The following is a 17,948-nucleotide window of genomic DNA, read 5'->3' as shown; positions in this document are numbered from 1 at the left end:
GAGGACCGGCAACTTGTTATCTGCAAAACGGTATCTTTTATTCTGGCATTTCTGTGCAAAAGCCCCACCCCACGGCCGTTGCTTGAGCCTCTGTTCAAAATGTAGAATCCTGCACCTGTGCTTTGCTTCTGGGAGGGAGGTCTTGCTCCTGCGTTTTGCAATTGCCAGCGATTTAACATTTTTACAGATAATACCAATTTGTGATATTTTTTGCCATGTAAAGTTATCTGGAGTGCCAGTGGGGGTGGAAAGGGGAGGCGTGTTCGTTTCATTTATGTGGAGGTTTATTTCAAGCTGCCCAGGGAAGGGTATATGATGCTCTGCTTACTCGGCTACTTTATTCTTAAGAACAACCCAGTGAGGTAGGCAAGGCTGAAAGAGAGGGGCTAGCACAAAGTCCACCAGTGAACCTCTTGTCTTGACTGACTTTGAATTTGAACCTGGGTCTCCTCAGTCCCAAGCTGCACGAGGAGCAGGAATTCAATAGGCAAAGTTTCCTACCACATAGCATGTGGTTTGGACTTAGGTGAATATTGCAACAGGTTTCTTGAAGGAGGAACATTGTGTAAAGCAGGGTTGGGGAATCTAAGGCCCTGGGGCCAAACCTCCCAAATCTGTCTTTTAATCTGGCCCTTAGGACTCTTTCCAGCCACACCCTCACCTGGTCCTTCTTCAAATCCTCCTCTGGTGTTTTTGCCTGACTGGGATGTGCTCTTGAACTATGAAAATCCCACTTGCTTTACTAGATACAGGCTAGAGATGGGTATGGGAATGTATTTAGAAAGCAGCTGACCATACAAAGGCAAAATTAACTTTCGTTCCTCTGCCCGCCTTTGCCTCTGACCCTGCCCATCCCTGACGTGTGGCCCCCAGAAAGTTTTCCAGAGGTAAGGCGGCCCTCAGGCTGAGAAACTTGCTGCAAAATGGAAGAGAGCCCCCACATTTTAAAGAAAACAAGCCACAGCTTTTTATTGGAGATGTAACAGAAGAGCTCTGGGTTGAGCTTCCATTTTGATATTTTGAGGATCTATCCCATTCTCAGCTTGTCCCACTTTTTAGGAGCTGCTGCCTTCTGGAGTGTGAACCTCCAGGGAGCTGTCACCTAAACAAGCTCTTGTCACTGCAGAGCTGGCTAGATCACTCCAGGTTTCTAGGGCATAGCCCAGATTTGAGGAGGGCGGAGGGCCTGCTTGCATCGGTTGAAGAATGGCTGTGGGATGTTGTCGGATGAGGGTTGTCTCTGCTAATTGCGGACGCTGGACTTAAGAGTGTCATACACACACACACACATGTTGTCATGCACTCTACTTGTAGGAGGATGCCTGAACTGACTCTTCCTGTCCAGAGAATCTCTGAGCATGCCTAGAATTCATTAGGAAGCTGTATTATACATGAGTCATGCCAGTGGCTCATTTGGTATTGTCTACACTGACTGGCAGAAGATTGTTTTCAGGCAGTGCTCCTGCCCAAACCTACCTGGAGATGCTAGGGATTGAATCTGGGAGTTTTAGCATGCTCTGCCTATGAGTTTTCCTCTTCTCAGAACAAAAGTGCTGCTGTCCAAATAGGGACTTGTTCCCTCAGTTTAAAAGTCTGAATCTCTGCCCAAGCTCTGACCATCTTGCTTTATTTTCTTCTCCTTCGGAAAGCAGGGCTCTCTGGTACAGTGGTACCTCGGGTTACATACGCTTCAGGTTACAGACTCCGCTAATCCAGAAATATTACCTCAGGTTAAGAACTTTGCTTCAGGATGAGAACAGAAATCGTGCTCCGGCGGCGCGGCAGCAGTGGGAGGCCCCATTAGCTAAAGTAGTGCTTCAGGTTAAGAACAGTTTCAGGTTAAGAACGGACCTCCGGAACGAATTAAGTTCTTAACCCGAGGTACCACTGTATTTAATTCTTAAAACGAGAGGTGTTGGGGTTTGCACCCCATAATTGATTATGACTACGTTCTACTACAGTACCTTGTCTTAGAGACTGTCCCCAAAAGCCTGCTGTGTTGTCTGTAGACGGTGCAGTTTTGGCTACCTAAGGATCTTCACAGTTTGCTTTCAGTATATGGGATCATTATTATTATTTCTCATGGGCCAGGATGAGTTCCAATATTAGAAATAGGGTTCTGAGTAGACATAATTTGAGAATTGTGTAGAAGCTGTTAAGTGTATGGTGGGGGCGAGCACCCCCAGAAACGGTTTTTGTTGTTCTTGAGGAAAGAGAAGTTTTTTTTATTGAATGCTTTCCCTCTCTCCACTCCCAAAACATGGCTGTGTCTCTCCTGGGAGCCTGGAATGGGGGGCCTGCCACTGAAATGCTGAAGATCAGCTGCAAGGCAGGCAGCTTTGCAGCCTGTCAAGAGAGAGGAGGGAACTATAGCTGGGAGGCGCCTGGCTCCGGCCTCCCCGGGGGACGTTGGCGTGCAGCCGGTTGGCGTTGGATATGCGCTGCTCCTCAGCTGGTCATGCGTGCTCTGCCTTCCCTCCCTGTCATCGATATGATGAGCGTGTGGGGAGTGTAAGGAGGGGCTGAGAGCGAGAGTTTTTGGACAGGATCAAGACGGAGGCTTTTCTGGCCAAGGGGGTGGAGAGAGAGGGAGGAAGAAGACTCTGCAGCGTTGCACCGCTGCAGAGAAGAGAATGGGGGCAGGATAGCCTCTCACTCCACCCCAGCAAAGCTCCTGTGCACTAAATGATTGCAAAAACAGCAGGCAGGAATTCAACAGGTGTGGAGGGAGCTTTCCTGTTGAATTTCTGGCCCCTCGTTGTGGCTTCAAAGGCTTGAAAGCCTTAGGTGGGGGCAGCTTAGGTAAGGTACCGGCTACGGGGTTGCCGTAGCAACCGCTGCACTCTTGCGGCCTACGCTCCTGCTGCTAAAGGGAGAGGCCTTCTCTTCTTCCCGAATGGTAACGAAGGAGGCAAATAAAGCAGGTCATCTTTGAACAGAGAAGCAGAAGGGGGAACGTTTCCTTTCCTACTTCTGCCCCCCACCCTGTGGCTTGTACAGGTTCAATCCTAGACACAGCCTAAAGGGAATCTCAAAAAGATGTGAAGATGAAGCTCTGGCTTTGGGGAAGGGAGTCCCGTGGTTTTCGGGGCAGACAGTCTCTCTGCAACCTTTCAGTCCACACTCAGTGCTTTAGATTGTAAAGCAGGAACGATGAACCTTTTATTTCAGCTCAAGGGCCACATTCCCTTCTGCACGAACCTCCTGAGGGCCACCAGTCCAGGGTAAGGCAGAGCTTAAGGCAGAAGGTGACAGAGCAACAAAGGTAAAATTTACCTTTGTTACAGGAGGCTAGTTTCTACATACACTCGCACACTCCTCCCTTATCCTCCATCCAGCATTATTAGAAAACTTGGATGCATGTAAGGCAAAAACGCTCTGGGGTGTGTGAACCTGGGTTTAGCCTGGGGAGAGCTATGAGGGCCAGATAAAGACCTTGGGGGGGGGGGGCACATTCGGCCCCTAGGCCCGAAGTTCCCGACTTCCTCTGCAATCTTATAGTGCTGCCCAGAGGGTGTTTGTGGTTGGTCACAGAGAGAACAAAAGAGGCTTGCAACTGAATCATAGCATTGTAGAGCTGTAATAAGGACTCCAAGGGTCATCTAGTCCAGCCCCCTGCAATGCAGGAATGAGAAAGAGCAGAGCAGGCTGCCTTGAACCCGCCACTGCTCATCCACAGACTGGAGTGCTCCTAGTTAAGGGAGCCAGACAGTCCTTCCCTCTTCCAGGATACTCCATTCCATTCCTGCACCCTCCCTCCCATGATTTTCTCTCTTTTCTCTTCCCTTTAGCCCACACACAGAGGACTGATTTTTATTTTCATATGTATGAAAATATACGATTGGGGGGTGGTATAGGGGAGGCCACGTTTTTGGGCCAATTGGGGAGAGGAACTGTATTCAGTTGTTTTGGGGGGGGTTTCAACCTGCATGGCACTTTCTCAGCCTCTTGTAGCTGCTGGGGCTAAAGGTTTCTGGCATTTGATTTTAGGGCCCAATAGGAGCAGCAGGCCAAGCAAGGACTTTACACTGGCCGTGTTTCGGTTTGACGGCCGCCGGTTGCCGACCAGTACCCCTCCAAACACGCACACATCCTTTCTCTACAGGCCCGTCCCCTTTGCCTCCCTTGCTGTTCTATTTCCTGACAGGCACAAAGCCTGACTTTCTCTACCCACATGGCGGGCCCAAAATACCCAGCAGCTGACATCCTTGCAACTGTCTCCTAAGAGACAGCTGTCCCAAATTCATTCCTGCCTCCTCGCCACCCCACCTCCCCGTCGCCAGTCCCCCGCCATGCATGTATGTGAGTGCATGTTTGCATGTGTTCAGCGGCCCCTCTTCTGCTTGGCCGTGGTTTCGCAGCCGTCAGGTATGGGAACAGGTAAGATGAGGCTAGGAGAACAGACTGGAAATCTGAAGCCTGCAGAGGAAGAGCATTGTGTGTTGTATGTATGTGCTTGGGGATGTTCGAGGGTGTGTCCCTGTGTGGCAGGGTTTGGAACGTGTTTTCTGGAATCGAGATCTAGGCCAATTTTTTTTTTTTTAAAAGGAACAGTCGGCCTGGGAATTAAATCTGCTCGGATGCGGGGAGGGGGGATTTTGGAGGGGACGACTGGCACATTCTTTCCAGCCCTGCCCAGTTTTTGATCCAGGAGAGTTTATATGCAGCTGATAAGGGCACTCACTTGGGCTCAGAAGTAAATAGAAGCTGTGGCATTGGATTTGAAATGAAGGGAATCTATACAGGGGTATGTGCTCTCTGTAATAGTACTCTCTGCCCTCCTCCACAATCTTCATTGAGGAATGCCAGAGTATTTAGTGGAGTCGGCGATGCAAGCTTACTGCAGTTGCACTAATAGTTTCTTTGGCATAGTTTTTGTTACCGCTTCTTGGAGGGGGAGGGTTGAGCTATTCTGCCCTTGTTTGGCATCCTGACCATATAAACACTCATGCATTGAGTGCCCACTCCTGTATAACTTGAAATTTCACCAGTCCCTATATTCCTCCCCCCCCCCCCCAGGTATCTTTTGGAAATCATAAGGGCTACAAACTTGACGTGTTTGTGAGGGAGGGAGGGAGGGAGATTCTCATGCAAACACAGAAGTATGGAAGATTCACTTGATTGTGGGATGTTTTGGGTATGTTTTTGTGCTGGAGGCAGGGGCAGGGACTGAAGTGGGTTTCACGGTCCCTTTGGGTCAAGTAGCAACTGCTGTTTTGTGAGTTCCTTTAGAGAAACAGAAAAGCCCTGGAGGGGAAAAAGGTCTACAACTTTTACTTGTTGTATGGCGGCGGGGGTGGTTTTGGTAGAATAGCAGCTTTGAGTGGGCAGGAAAGGTTTGGCAGGAAAATGGCTCCGAGTGGAAAGTCAAATCTTCCCTTCCCACAGTCCCAATAAGGACCAGCGTCTACTTCGCTACCATCACTGTAACTGGTTTTGGTTGACATGTCATTATGCCATGCAGGAGTACTCCTTCAGATGCTGTTGGACTACAACTCCCATAATCCCTGACTATCAGCCATGTAGGCTGGAGCTGATGGGAGTTGTACTCAGTTATATCTGGGCAGGGGCACCATGCTGGCCACCGCTGATGCAACTACAATGCATAGCGTGGTCATTTTCTTATTTATTTATTGCATTTATATCCCACCTTTTTCTCTAAGGAGGTCAAGACATACATAGTTCTCCCCCTCCTCATTTAATCTCCACAACAACCCTTGTACAGTCATACCTCGTGTTGAATGTGCTTCGGGTTGAGCGCGTTCGAGTTGCGCTCCATGGCAACCCGGAAGTAACGGAGCACGTTACTTCCGGGTTTCGCCACTTGCGCATGCGCAGACGCTCAATGACGTCACGCGCATGCACAGAAGCGGCAAAAAGTGACACACGCGTGCACAGACGTGCCGTCGCTAGTTACGTTTGCTTCTGGATATGAACGGGGCTCCGGATCCCGTTCTTATCCAGAGGTACCACTGTAAAGTGGATTAGGCCGAGAGGCAGTGACGGGCCCAGGGTCACCCGGTGAGCTTCATGGCTGAGTGGGATTTGAACCCTGTTCTGCCAAATCCTAGTCAGACAAGGGCTCTTGGAAGTTGGGCTTTTGTTTTTATGGGTTGTATTCTGCAACACATACCATTGGTGCAATATTAGTGCATCAGTGGTGGATTTATTCTGGACCATCTCCATAAGAACCTGCTGTGCGTCTGCACGTCATTCCACTTTATGAGATATTCTGCGATTCTTGCCTCGTGTTATTGACTTTATTGCCGCCTAGAAGCCTGCAGGCTTCTCGCAGGCATCTGGTTGGCCACTGTGAGAGCAGGATGCTGGACTAGCTAGGCCACTGGCCTGATCCTGCAAGCGCATCTTAGGTTGTTACGTTTGCTCTTGCTCCATAGAGCGACGAAAGGAGGGCCAAAAAAATAAAACCGGAGCATTTGCAGTATGAAAAGCTGCAGGGTTTCCGCAAGATGCACTGAAGTCGTATCTCTGCCCTGAAACCTCTGCAGCCACAAAACAGGGTCACGTATAAACTCTCCAAGCGCAAAACGTCAAGAATGCACAATAAAATGGATGTCTGATCTTTTCCATCCTCATGTTTTACCTAAAATAGGTGGAGTTGCCATCCCCCTTTGCTGCTTGCATCAGGGTCAGACTAACCGCCTCCCCTCCTCCATTTCCTATGACTTGCCTCTTATTTTATTTCCACGTTCCTTGGGCAGCCTCTGGCCAGGCTGAGCAGCCCTGTTGCGGTCAACTTCCCCAGCTGGAAGTATGACAGCCACACCCGGGAGTGCGCTAGCCAGGCTGGAGGGCCTGTTCTGGCAGCTGGCCCTCAAGGGGGGGGGGGTAGCATTTAGAGCCGGCTGGGCTGCCGCGTGTTTCAGCTCCCCGGAGGGCAGGATGCTCTGCCTGCGTGCAGAGCAGAAACGAACAAGGTTGTAGAGGCCTAGTCCAAGCGATAGATGACGACAGGGCTTTGGGCAAGCGCTGCCAAGACCTCGCGTATGACTCTGGAATGCTTCCGGAAGGAAGCCTGATTCAACCGGACGCCCAGAACTTTTATCCTGAACCGGGGTTGAGGGGGTGTTGACACAATCCCTCCTTTAAGCTGCTGCTTTTTGCCTACAGGGCTCTTGCCTCAGCCTCCCATGAGCGAAAAGCTGTAGCTCTGTGGCTGAGCACGTGCTTGTCGTGCCAACGACACCCATTTCACCCTGGACTTGAGAAAGGCCCTGGTCCAAAACACTGGAGAGAGTCGCTGCCTGTCTGTGTGGGAACAGGGGCAGCCAACGTAGTGGCCTCTAGATGTTGAGGACTACCACTCCCATCAGCCCCTGCAAGTGTGATAAGTGGTCAGAGATTATGGGTTTTGTAGTCCAGCAGCGAATGGGAGGGCAACATCTTTGCCACACCAAGTGTGCACACTCCCAGTTGCTTTGCATCCAGTGTGCTCCCATTGGTGGTTTGGAAAGTGATGTTAGCCACAATCATATCTATCCTATTGTTTCTTATGAAATAGTGTTTTTCCTCTCCAAAACTAGCTTCGATCTGAATTGAGGAAAAGAACTACCTAGCTGTATGTGTACACATCCAGTATGATTCAGTGTGATAAGGCAACTTCCCATGAATATATACTGCTAGTAGCCTTTGTGGGACAGTGTAAATTGGGGCTGGTAGACCAGTATGTGCCCCCTCCTTCCCCAAGGGGTCCAGGGCCCCTCCAGCTTCTTAAACTTAGCCTTGACCCATGCCTGTATTAAACAGAATGATGTGACTGAGTCACGAGATGGTGTAATGGACTGTGCTGGCTACAATTGCAAGTGAAATGGGATACCATTTGTGAATCCTTCCCTTATGCTAAAACAAACAAGCACTTTCTGCAAATAAAATAATGTGTGTGCATCGGGGACAAAGGCTCCATTCTAGCCTGTTTCTGACTTTGCTAATTCTCCCGTTTGCAGAGAGGCTTTTGAAAAAACAACACGAGAGCGCATTAAAAAACCATTCCCTCCTTCCATCTTAAGTGGCACAGTCTATTCTACTGTTGTTTCAGAAGGATCCCCACTCTCTATATACAACCAACTGCCTTCTACAGAGTTAGTCCATTGGTCCATCCAACTCAATATTGTCTACTCTGACTTGACATCAGCTGTCTGTCGTATCAGGACATTCCTAGTCATACCTAGGGAAGCCGGGGATTGAACCTGAGACCTTCTGAGTGCAAAACAGATGCTCAGCCACTGAGCTACCACCCTCCTTAAGTGATAGAGCAGGCTGAGCCACTTTCGATGGTGGGGATCCAGTCTTTTGAATGCTTTATGAGCAAAACACACCAGACTTTTCAGCAAACATAGGATGAGCACGGCAGGGAATGGTCTGAAAGTGGTCAATGGCTTCAAGTTGCAAGAAAGGAGATTCTGACTAAACATCAGGAGGAACTTTCTGAAGCTGTTCAACAGTAGAATGGGCTTCCTCGGGAGGTGGTGGGCTCTCCTTCCTTGGAGGCTTTTAAGCAGAGGTTGGGTGGCCGTCTGTCCTGGATGCTTTAGCTGAGATTCCTACATTACAGAGGGTTGCCTTAGATGACGCTTCCAAATGTACAGTTCTATGATTTCATTCGCTTAATGTGAGGAAGCATTTAAAAAAATGCAAGTCGCCCCCGGGCAGCTTGTCAGGCTGAAAAATGTTCCCTCCCCCCTGCCTTTATTATTATTTTACTGTTGTTAGCCTTTCTGAGCCCGGCTTCGGCTGGGGAGGGCGGGATATTTTTCGCTTTATATTCTTCGCTCTATAGGACGCACTTTTCCCTCTCCAAAAATTAAGGGGAAATGTGTGTGCGTCTTATGGAGCGAATGCAGGCTTCATGGCTTCGCGTTGCTTCCTCTGAAGCCTGGAGAGCGAAAGGGGTTGATGCGCACCGACCCCTCTCACTCTCCTGGCTTCAGGGATGGCTGCCCGAAGCCAGGAGAGCAAGAGGGATTGGTGCACACTGATCCCTCTCGCTCTCCTGGCTTCTCTTCACTGGAGAGGTGCTGCGCAGCTTTCCCTCTCTGTGCAGCGCCCCTTCAGCGAAGCAGGAGAAAAAATGGAAGGGGCTCCGTTTCTCCTGCCGCTTCGCTCATGGGGCTCTGCGCAGAGAGGGAGAATTATTTTTTTTCTTGTTCTCCTCCTCTAAAACTAGGTGTGTCCTATGGTCGGGTGCGTCCTATAGAGCGAAAAATATGGTAAATAAAATTCTGTTATTTGTTATTATTTAGGCTTCTGCTTGATTGTGTCTGCCTCTCGTTCTCCATCCCACCTCAGGAAATGAAGTCGTGGCGGCAGCGCTGCGGATGACCCACCCGCTGTGAAGATGTCCTCCATGGACCCTCTGCCTCCGGCGACCCCTCCGACCCAGAAACCCACGCGCATCATTAAGCCCCGCCCACCCACCAGGCCACGACCGTACTTGCCCCCCAGGCCGGACTCTGCCAGGCTGAGCCGTGGACCAACCCCACCTTTGCCCCCAGAGGGCTCCTCAACTGAGGCTGCCAATGATGGATCCTCCAGGTCGGCTGATCCCCCCTGCAACAGCCAACAGCAGCAGCTCCACAAGCTGCAGAACTCTGGCGCCGTTCGTAAAATCGTCGTGCGCTTCAGCCACACGGAGAAGGAAGAGGCTGGGAAGCCGGCTCAGCCTGCTGTGAACTGCAGCCAGGTGCCTGTCGCTGAGAATGGGGAAGAGAAGATATTGGAGGGGAAGGAGGGGCAGTTGGGTAAGTGAACTTGGCTATAAGGCTATGTGGCTGTTTGTGGCTTCCTTCCCTATTATCGCATTGGCCTGAATATAAGCCTCACTTTTTTTTTCCAAATTCTGACCATGAAAAGTTAAAAGTGAGGCTTAAATTCGCTACCTTACAAAAATTGGTTTTTACAATATTGCTGCTGAAACAGACATACGGTAAAACGGAACGGGTGTGAGTGCCTGCAGAATTTTAAGGGAGCGGCTTATATTTGAGTACAGTGGTACCTCAGGTTACAGACACTTCAGGTTACAGACTCCGCTAACCCAGAAATAGTACCTCAGATTAAGAACTTTGCTTCAGGATGAGAACAGAAATCGCGCGGCCGCGGCGCTGCCGCAGCGGGAGGCCCCATTAGCTAAAGTGGTACCTCAGGTTAAGAACAGTTTCAGGTTAAGAACGGACCTCCAGAACGAATTAAGTTCTTAAGCTGAGGTACCTCTGTACTGTCTTTTTTTCTCTCCCCCCCCCCCCCGAATTTTAAAGGTGCGGCTTATATCCAGGTGTGGCTTATATTCGGGCCAATGCGGTATTAAAATATTTATAGATCACACTCATTAGAAAACACAGCAAGGCAGTATACAACATACAGAACTCAAAGTAAGGTAAATAAAAATGTCTTTGGCTGGAAGGTAACCTCTGGCCCTGCAGGCCTTAGGATGCTTCGAAAGCCACGTGCATCCCAAGCTGGAATCTCTGCCCCAAGTAATGGTGAATTGTTTTGCTGCTTGTATAAATTGTGCAAGCAAAGTGTGTTTGCATACCAGCCCAGGCTGGTCCATTAGGCTGAATGGAGCGCTGCTTTGCCAACTTCATTCTGCCCTCAACCACCCCTCTGTCCTTAACAACCAGTGCAGGGAGAGGTGGCCTTAGCTGTTGAATTTCTCCTCTTTAGTGTCAGTATTGCCCTTGCGGGGAGGTGTGATGGGGACACAACTAAAACAGGCTTCATTCACACAACAGTTTGTTCCATTTCTTTAGCTCAGAGCTTTCCAAACTGTGTGTCGCGAGATGTTAGTGTGTCGGCTGCGGTGTGTAGGTGTGTTGTGCGAATTCTCCTGGTGCTCCTCCCGGGACTGGAAAGGGGTTAGTTTAAACTCCAGTATGCTAGTAAAACCGAATTACAGTGTCGTGGAATGATGCATGTCTAAAATGTGTGTCACCAACGTGAAAAGTTGGGAAAGCTCTGTCCTAGCTGTTAATTTCCACACTCTACTTGAGCTTTCCAAATTCCACAATCCCTGTCTGTAGGATCCCTGTTCGTTTCCATTTCCGCCCTCCCCCATTCCTCTCATGCATTTATCTTTGAGCCTCAGTGCATGGCAATATTTAAAGCAGTATTCCTTTGCACGGCAGAGGCTCTGTCTTATCTTTGACAAGGCCTCCAGTGTTGCTTCTCTTCTCTTTTTTTAAATTTATGTATTTGGTTGTTCAGATTAAAATTTTACAATCACATATCCAACATACAATATAAAAACAAGATTCTGAAGAATCTCCTGGAATCCCTTGCTCCCCTTTGGGATCCTATTGTTAGCCATTTCCTCCTGCATCTTTTATGATAATCCAAATTGTCTACATCTCCATTGTGTCCAAAATTCACCATTAAACTACAAGTGTTATTCCCATCCTACTAACGATTTTAGCTGTTTACAGTGGTTTTTAAGATAAATTATAAATTTCCCCCATTCCTTATTAAAAAATTGTCTTCCTGATTTCCGACGGTTCCAGTCATTTTAGTCATTTCGGCATAATCCGTCAACTTGATCTGCCGTTCTTCTCTGGTGGGGGCTTTATCTTCTTTTGCTTCTCTCTTTCCCACAGATCCCAGTGAGGATCCCCAGCAGCCCATGTCGCATGTGGTGGAGCAGAACGGCGTCGAGTCGCCAGCCACCTGCCCCTCAGGCTGCCCCTGCGTCTGCCATCAACAGCGGCCAGGCATGGTCTTGGCCTGGGTTCCGGCACATTCCCAGCAGGCCGACTGTGAGGACGGGCCTGCCTCAGACCTTTCGTCCTCTGCGGATGAGGGAGGGCCTGTCTTCCAACACCTCTTGGTGCTCAATGCCCCAGCTGCCCCCAGCCCCCCAGCCTGCAGTGGGCGGCCCCCTAAATCCCGCCGTTCTCCCCGCAGCAAGAAGCCCCCTGACCCACCTCCCTCGGCCAACGGGCACCCCGAAGGCGGTGTGGTCTTGACGGGGTACCGATCCACCGCCGAGCCTCTTCCGCTGCGCTGCCCGCCCTTGATGCCCAAGCCCCCCCGGCGCAGCAAAGCGGGTTCCCTTGCCTCTTTGGATGGCGAGGCCTTGCCCCCCGCCATCCCACCCAAGGCCCCCACAAAACCGCCCCGCAACTCCTTAGTTCCTTTAGCCTACTCTCGCCGGAGTTCCCTGCAGTACCCGCTGGAGATGAACCAAGCTCAAGGCGACACCTGCCTCCTCTCTGCAGTGGAAGGGCTCCTCATGCCTCCCCCCTCAATGCCCCCGCCGCCGCCACCCGTCTCCCAGGTGCAGGCGCCCCTTCCCCTCCCGCAGAACCAGCCCCCCCTGCCCCCTTCCTGCCAGTTGCCCACAACCATGACTCCCCCTCCGCCCTCCCAGCCACCGCCGCCATTGCCTCAAGGCCTGCCTCCTCCTCCAACCCAGCCACCACCACCCTTGGGTGAAGGACTGTGTCAAGGTAATGACAGCACCCTGCAAGTGAAAGACATAATTGGGGGGGGGGGGTGGCCTGGGAAGGATAAGAAGGGTGGAGTTAAGAGATTTGTTAGGCTAAGATTTATTCAGGATATTCCATGCCTCCTGAAAAGGTCCCAAGGAAATTGGCCAGCAAGGAAAATAATAAAAGACTAAAATTACCCAGAATATTGTATTTTTCCATGTATAAGACGATGCTTTTTGCTTAAAAAAATTAGGCAAAAATTGGGTGTCATCTTATACACGGATAGTGAATGCAGAGGGGGGACGTGCGATTAATGGCAGCAGCAAGCAGGAGATTGGCAGCGGCGATTGGGTGGGTGATTGGTGGCTGCGGAAGGGCCTGCTGACGATTGGCTGCAGCAGTTGGGCAGGTGATTGGCGGCTGTGGCAAGTGGGCGGGTGGGCTGTTGGCGGTGAGCGGGCAAACAATTGGCAGCTGCGGTGAGGTGTGCGATTGGCAGTGGCTGTGACAAGGGGTCAGCAGTGGCGGGCAGGCGAGTGAGCAATTGGTGGAAGTGACCTCCCCCCCCCCAAAAAAGCTAAACAACTTAATTTCTTAATTTTGGGTTAAAAAAAAGAGGGGCCGTCTTATACATGTTGGTGTCTTATAGATGGAAAAGTACGGTAGTTACCTAAAATAAAATAAAAACGAGTGAGAGCAATACCCTGCTGCCCACACATAGCTTTATCTCTGCTCCTTTTCCAATCTCAACTAACTCTGCAAAATTTCTCTCTCACCAGATGGCTGCGAAAATGAATGCCCGACTCCTGGAGACTCTGACGCGGAGACCCCAAATGACGGGTGCGTTGGTGTTCTTCCGCGTGCCCGCAAATTCCTGAATGAAAGATGTCCATGGGTATTTGTGTGCAAAGAGGATGCTGATCTTGATCGGGGGATGTTGTGATGGGCTTGCCCAGATTTCTGGGTGATTCACAGTGGATATAGGGACATAGGAAGTGAGGCATTATATTTGAGTCAGCTTGCCCCACTTTGGACAAGCCACTGCCTTCTGGAGTGGAGATTGAATCTTGAGAGAGTTGTAACCTAAGCAAAGCAAAGTCTGCACTGTTATCTCTGCAGAACTGGTTGGATCACTCCAGGTTTCTAGGGCATATCCCAGCTTTCAGGAGGGCAGAGGGTCTGTTTGCATCAATCAGAGTATGGGGTTGGGATACCGTCTTCTGCAAATTGTGTCTGTTGAAGCAGGAGGCTGGACTTAAAAGTGCCATAAACACACACAGAGATTGTCATGCATTCTGCTTGTATGATCACTTAGCTGACCTTGCCTGTCCAGAGAATCTCTCAACGTGCCTAAACTTCTACCAGGTCCATTCTAACATTCGTCCATCTAGCTCAATATAATCTACACTGGCTGGCAGCATCTCTCCTGGGGTTTCAGACATGGGACGTTCCTAGTCCTAAACGGAGATGTTGGGTATTGAACCAAGGACTTTCTGCATGCAAAGCAGATGCTCAGCCACTTATTTTTTAAGTGGATCTTACAAGCCTGCAGTCTGACTGCTCCATCATCCTTGGTTCAACCAGTATGGCATCATCTCTTAAGATAATTTACCAGTTAGTTTCTTTCTGCTTCTCCTTCCTTGCAGACACTGCTTGGTGCTATCCCCAAAGGGCCCTGACTGGGGACTTTACCTACAGGATGGTAAGTGGGAAATTGGTGCAGGAAAAGGGTTGAACCTGGATCAGGCCAAAGGCCCATTGAGTACAGCATCCTGTTCTCACAGTGGCTAACTAGGGGCCCATTCTGAGGAGTCAGCAAGCAGGACCAGCACTCTCCTCACTTGTGATTCCAACCAAATGGTATTTAGAGACATAAGGTCTCTGAAAGTGAAGGTAGAACAGAACTGTCATGGCTATTAGCCACCGATAGACCTATCCTCCTCCACTCCTCTCTTTAAAAGCTTTCCAAGTTGGCCATCACTACATCTTATTTATTTATTTCATAGATTTCTATACTGCCTAATACAGCAACAGTGTTGTGGAGCAAATTCCAGAGTTTAACCATGCGCAGTGTGAAGAAGTTCCTCCTTTTGTCTGTCACAAATCTCCCGATACTTAGCTTCCATTAGATTGCTTCTGGTTTTCAGGAAATGCTCTGGGGGTTTATTTAGTCCTGCCTTGCGGAACAACAACAACAGCAAGACAACAACAACCACAACAAATACAGTGGTACCTCGGGTTACATATGCTTCAGGTTACATACGCTTCAGGTTACAGACTCCGCTAACCCAGAAATAGTGCTTCAGGTTAAGAACTTTGCTTCAGGATAAGAACAGAAATCGTGCTCCAGCGGCAGCAGGAGGCCCCATTAGCTAAAGTGGTGCTTCAGGTTAAGAACAGTTTCAGGTTAAGAACAGACCTCCAGAATGAATTAAGTACTTAACCCAAGGTACCACTGTACAAATAATAATAATAATAATAATAATGATAATTTGTTTATACCCCTCCCATCTGGCTGAGTTTCCCCAGCCACTCTGGGCGGCTCCCAATCGAGTGTTAAAAACAATACAGCATTAAATATTAAAAACTTCCCTAAACAGGGCTGTCTTCAGATGTCTTTTAAAAATAGGATAGCTTCTTATTTCCTTGACATCTGATGAAATGATGCCTAGTAACACAGATCAACTACCAATGCACTATTATTTGATGCGATACAGAATACATCTGCAAAAAAACACACATCAGTCTGGAGGGGCTACGTGTCTCTTTTTGTTTTTTTTTAAATAATATTTATTAAAATTTTCAAAAATACAGAAAGTAAGAAGTAACATACATTCAGAACCTTATTTTCATATATCCGCTTTCTGGGACTCCCCCCTTCCCCCACCCCTACCATATTCCTTTTTCATGTTGTTGGCTCCACAAGCTCTCGGTTCTAATTAAAAACTTAATTTGTTTAGACCATTATTCGAGTTTCAAATTTCTAGATTCCTCATCAATACCCTTAATAGAAAAACAAAAAATTTCTTTCCCAGAGCCCACCCCATTTTTATTCCACAATTTCCCTTTTTTTATTAATAAAGACACCCCACATAATAGAAATATCAGAAATAAGAGATGAAAGATATAATAGATGAAACAACGCCAGTTCAAAAAAAAAAGAAGTTGACAGGCCTTTGGAGTTTAGTTCTCCCCCCCTGTCCCCGGTTTAATTTCCCCCTAGCCACCAAACCATGTTATCCGCCTGGAATTCTTACAATCCATAAATCGCCTATTTCCCCCAACTCCTTGCTGACTCTTTTTTTTTTTTTTTTTTCCTTTCATAATTATTTTTAAACACTTAACTTCAGATCTTTAATAAAGCTCCCCCCATTGTTCTTTCCAAATTGTAGTCCAGTTTCCTCTTGTTCCGCTGACAAAACGTTCTAATTCAGAAGCTTCATAAGTCTGCAGGGATTATTATTATTCAGGAACAAAAACTTGCGTTCAGTCCCTTCCTTTCTTCAATAGAAAATTCTATTGTCTCCTTTAGCTGAACACCCTGTAGACAAAATATTATTTCCGTTTTGTAGCTTTCCCAGAAGATAACCAGTTCTGTAAAATTCCAATGGTATTTTTCCACTTACAACCATCTTTGTAATGTCCCGAAACTCCTCTAGGGGGATTGTTGTAACTTTGTTTTCTCTAGTCCAAAAGTCCGATTGTTATCCATGTTTTCGCCATTTTGTATCCAAGTTTTAACAAGTTATAGCAAATTGTAACAAATTTAGCCAGCAAAGTTCTCATAATAAAATCCTCTCTGCTTTCCGACTTTGACAGCTACTTTGACAGCTGTCAAAATCTCCGACTCTTTTCACCAGGCTCTCTCTTCAATCACCCCGGTTCCCAGGGGGGGGGGGGTTACGTTTCTTCTCCCTCAGTTCGTCCTCCAGCACAGTTCTTATAATTCCCCATCGTGGAATTCTTAGTTTTTATCAGCAATACAAATCTTTTTGGACCTTGGTTTCCCCGTCCTTGTCTTGGAAGGTTTACAGTAGGGGGGGGGACTGACTTCCTTTTTGGATCCCCCCCCGCTCGTGTCCAATTCAAAAAGAAATTCCTTTTTTCCTCCTTTTAAACCCAGCTTCCAAATTACTCACGGGTTGTTGTTAAAAAGTCCGAATTTTCAATGGAAGAAGTCAGCGCTCTCCGCCGGATGGCATGCGGCTGCGCTCGGCAGGGATAGCAGAGGACTCAAAGCACCACGCTTCTCCCCGGCACCCGATCCGTAGCCTTTAAAAAGGCTCCTTCACGAGTCGGGAGGGCGCTGGCGGTGCCAGCCGAGTCTCCATGTCCACGGCCCTCGTGGCCGTGGTTTTTAAGGGTCCCCGCATCGCCGGTGCGGTAGGACCCAGCCCCTGCCGAGCAGGCTCCCTCCGGAGCTCGGAGGGAGTCCGCCATTCGGCGATGGCGCCAACCCGGAAGTCCCTACGTGTCTCTTTTTGAAACCCTTTTCCATCTCTTCCCTCCTCAGAGCCCCTGTACCAGACGTATCGCCAGGCTGTCATCTCCAAGGAGATCAAGCGGCAAACGGTCCCCCGCAACAGCAGCTTCAGCAGCTCTGACTATGGGGGCCCTTCCCCTGGCGAAGGGCCCGCGGGGCCTCGGGGCCCCATCCCGCACAGCACGCTTTGGCAGGAGCTGCCCGCTGTGCGAGAGAGCGGCCTTCTGGGAAATATCAGCCCCGAAGAGAGGAAGATGCAGGAGGTGAGTTGGCTGTTGTCTCGGGCAAAGTGATCTCCTGCAGTTCTGCCACTGTGAGATCCTGTCATTGGAGATGGGCAGAGACTGAATCTGGGATCTTGTGCATAGTCAGAGCTGAGCCACAGCCTAAGACTGAATGAAGAACTTTTTCGAGCCCAGAACACTTTGAGAACCAAAGAATTGTAGCATTGGAAGAGACCCATTAGTGCTGTTTATTTGGTTTTTTTTAAAAAAATGGGGTCATTTTATAATTGTGCACAACTTTCAAAAGGGTGGCTCCTCGTTCACAAATTGCATGTGTTTGTTTTGTGTGTTTTAATCACTCATTCTAAACTTTAGGAAGCAGAACACTTTCAGATGAGTTTGTTGGGTGCTGATCAGTGTTTGAAAAGCATGAATTGATTTTACCCCGGGGCAAACAAAATCCAAGCTTTAAATATACAAGTTAATTGGGTTCTCAAGTGGCCCATCATGGGAGATGTGGTAGATAGGTTTGCTTTTCCTGGCATGCCACTTTTTATGGTTCATAGTAATTAATTAGTGAAAGATAAATAGAATAGGTAGGATTAGCTGTGTTCTATCACATCACACACACGGGCCTGGTTTGCTATTCCAAACCAGAGAGGAGATTGCATTCGATCTGCTCCTCCCTGGTCATTCTGAAGCTGCGCCATGCTGAACTAACAAAGAGTTCGGGTTTGTGTGTTGTCCATACCTGGTTCATGGCTTAGCCCTTTCCAGACTTAACCTGAGCTGCAGCCAAGG

The 17,948-nt window shown here is 48.7% G+C and overlaps 1 protein-coding gene across 6 annotated transcripts in view; it reads left to right on the top strand.

Moving 5' to 3' along the window:
- The window catches only part of LOC308469134 (rho guanine nucleotide exchange factor 15-like), a 56,971-nt gene that overhangs the window by 26,333 nt on the left and 12,690 nt on the right, over positions 1 to 17,948 (top strand). For 5 of the 6 annotated variants that reach the window (XM_081024469.1, XM_081024471.1, XM_081024473.1 and 2 more), the window contains exons 2-6: positions 9,307 to 9,758; positions 11,607 to 12,458; positions 13,220 to 13,280; positions 14,087 to 14,142; positions 16,954 to 17,186. In XM_081024469.1, coding sequence (XP_080880595.1) covers positions 9,356 to 9,758; positions 11,607 to 12,458; positions 13,220 to 13,280; positions 14,087 to 14,142; positions 16,954 to 17,186 — 1,605 coding nt within the window. In that variant the 5' untranslated portion in view covers positions 9,307 to 9,355. Of the gene's footprint in view, positions 1 to 4,111; positions 4,381 to 9,306; positions 9,759 to 11,606; positions 12,459 to 13,219; positions 13,281 to 14,086; positions 14,143 to 16,953; positions 17,187 to 17,948 lie in introns of those variants that run through there. The other variant, XM_081024472.1, reaches the window with a different exon arrangement.

The sequence above is a fragment of the Podarcis pityusensis genome, assembly GCF_964106645.2.
Source record: "Podarcis pityusensis genome assembly, contig: HAP1_SCAFFOLD_152, whole genome shotgun sequence".
NCBI classification, from domain to species: Eukaryota; Metazoa; Chordata; class Lepidosauria; order Squamata; family Lacertidae; genus Podarcis; species Podarcis pityusensis.
The sequence above is the reverse complement of the archived record's forward strand: the minus strand, read 5'-3'. Positions and strand labels throughout refer to the sequence as shown.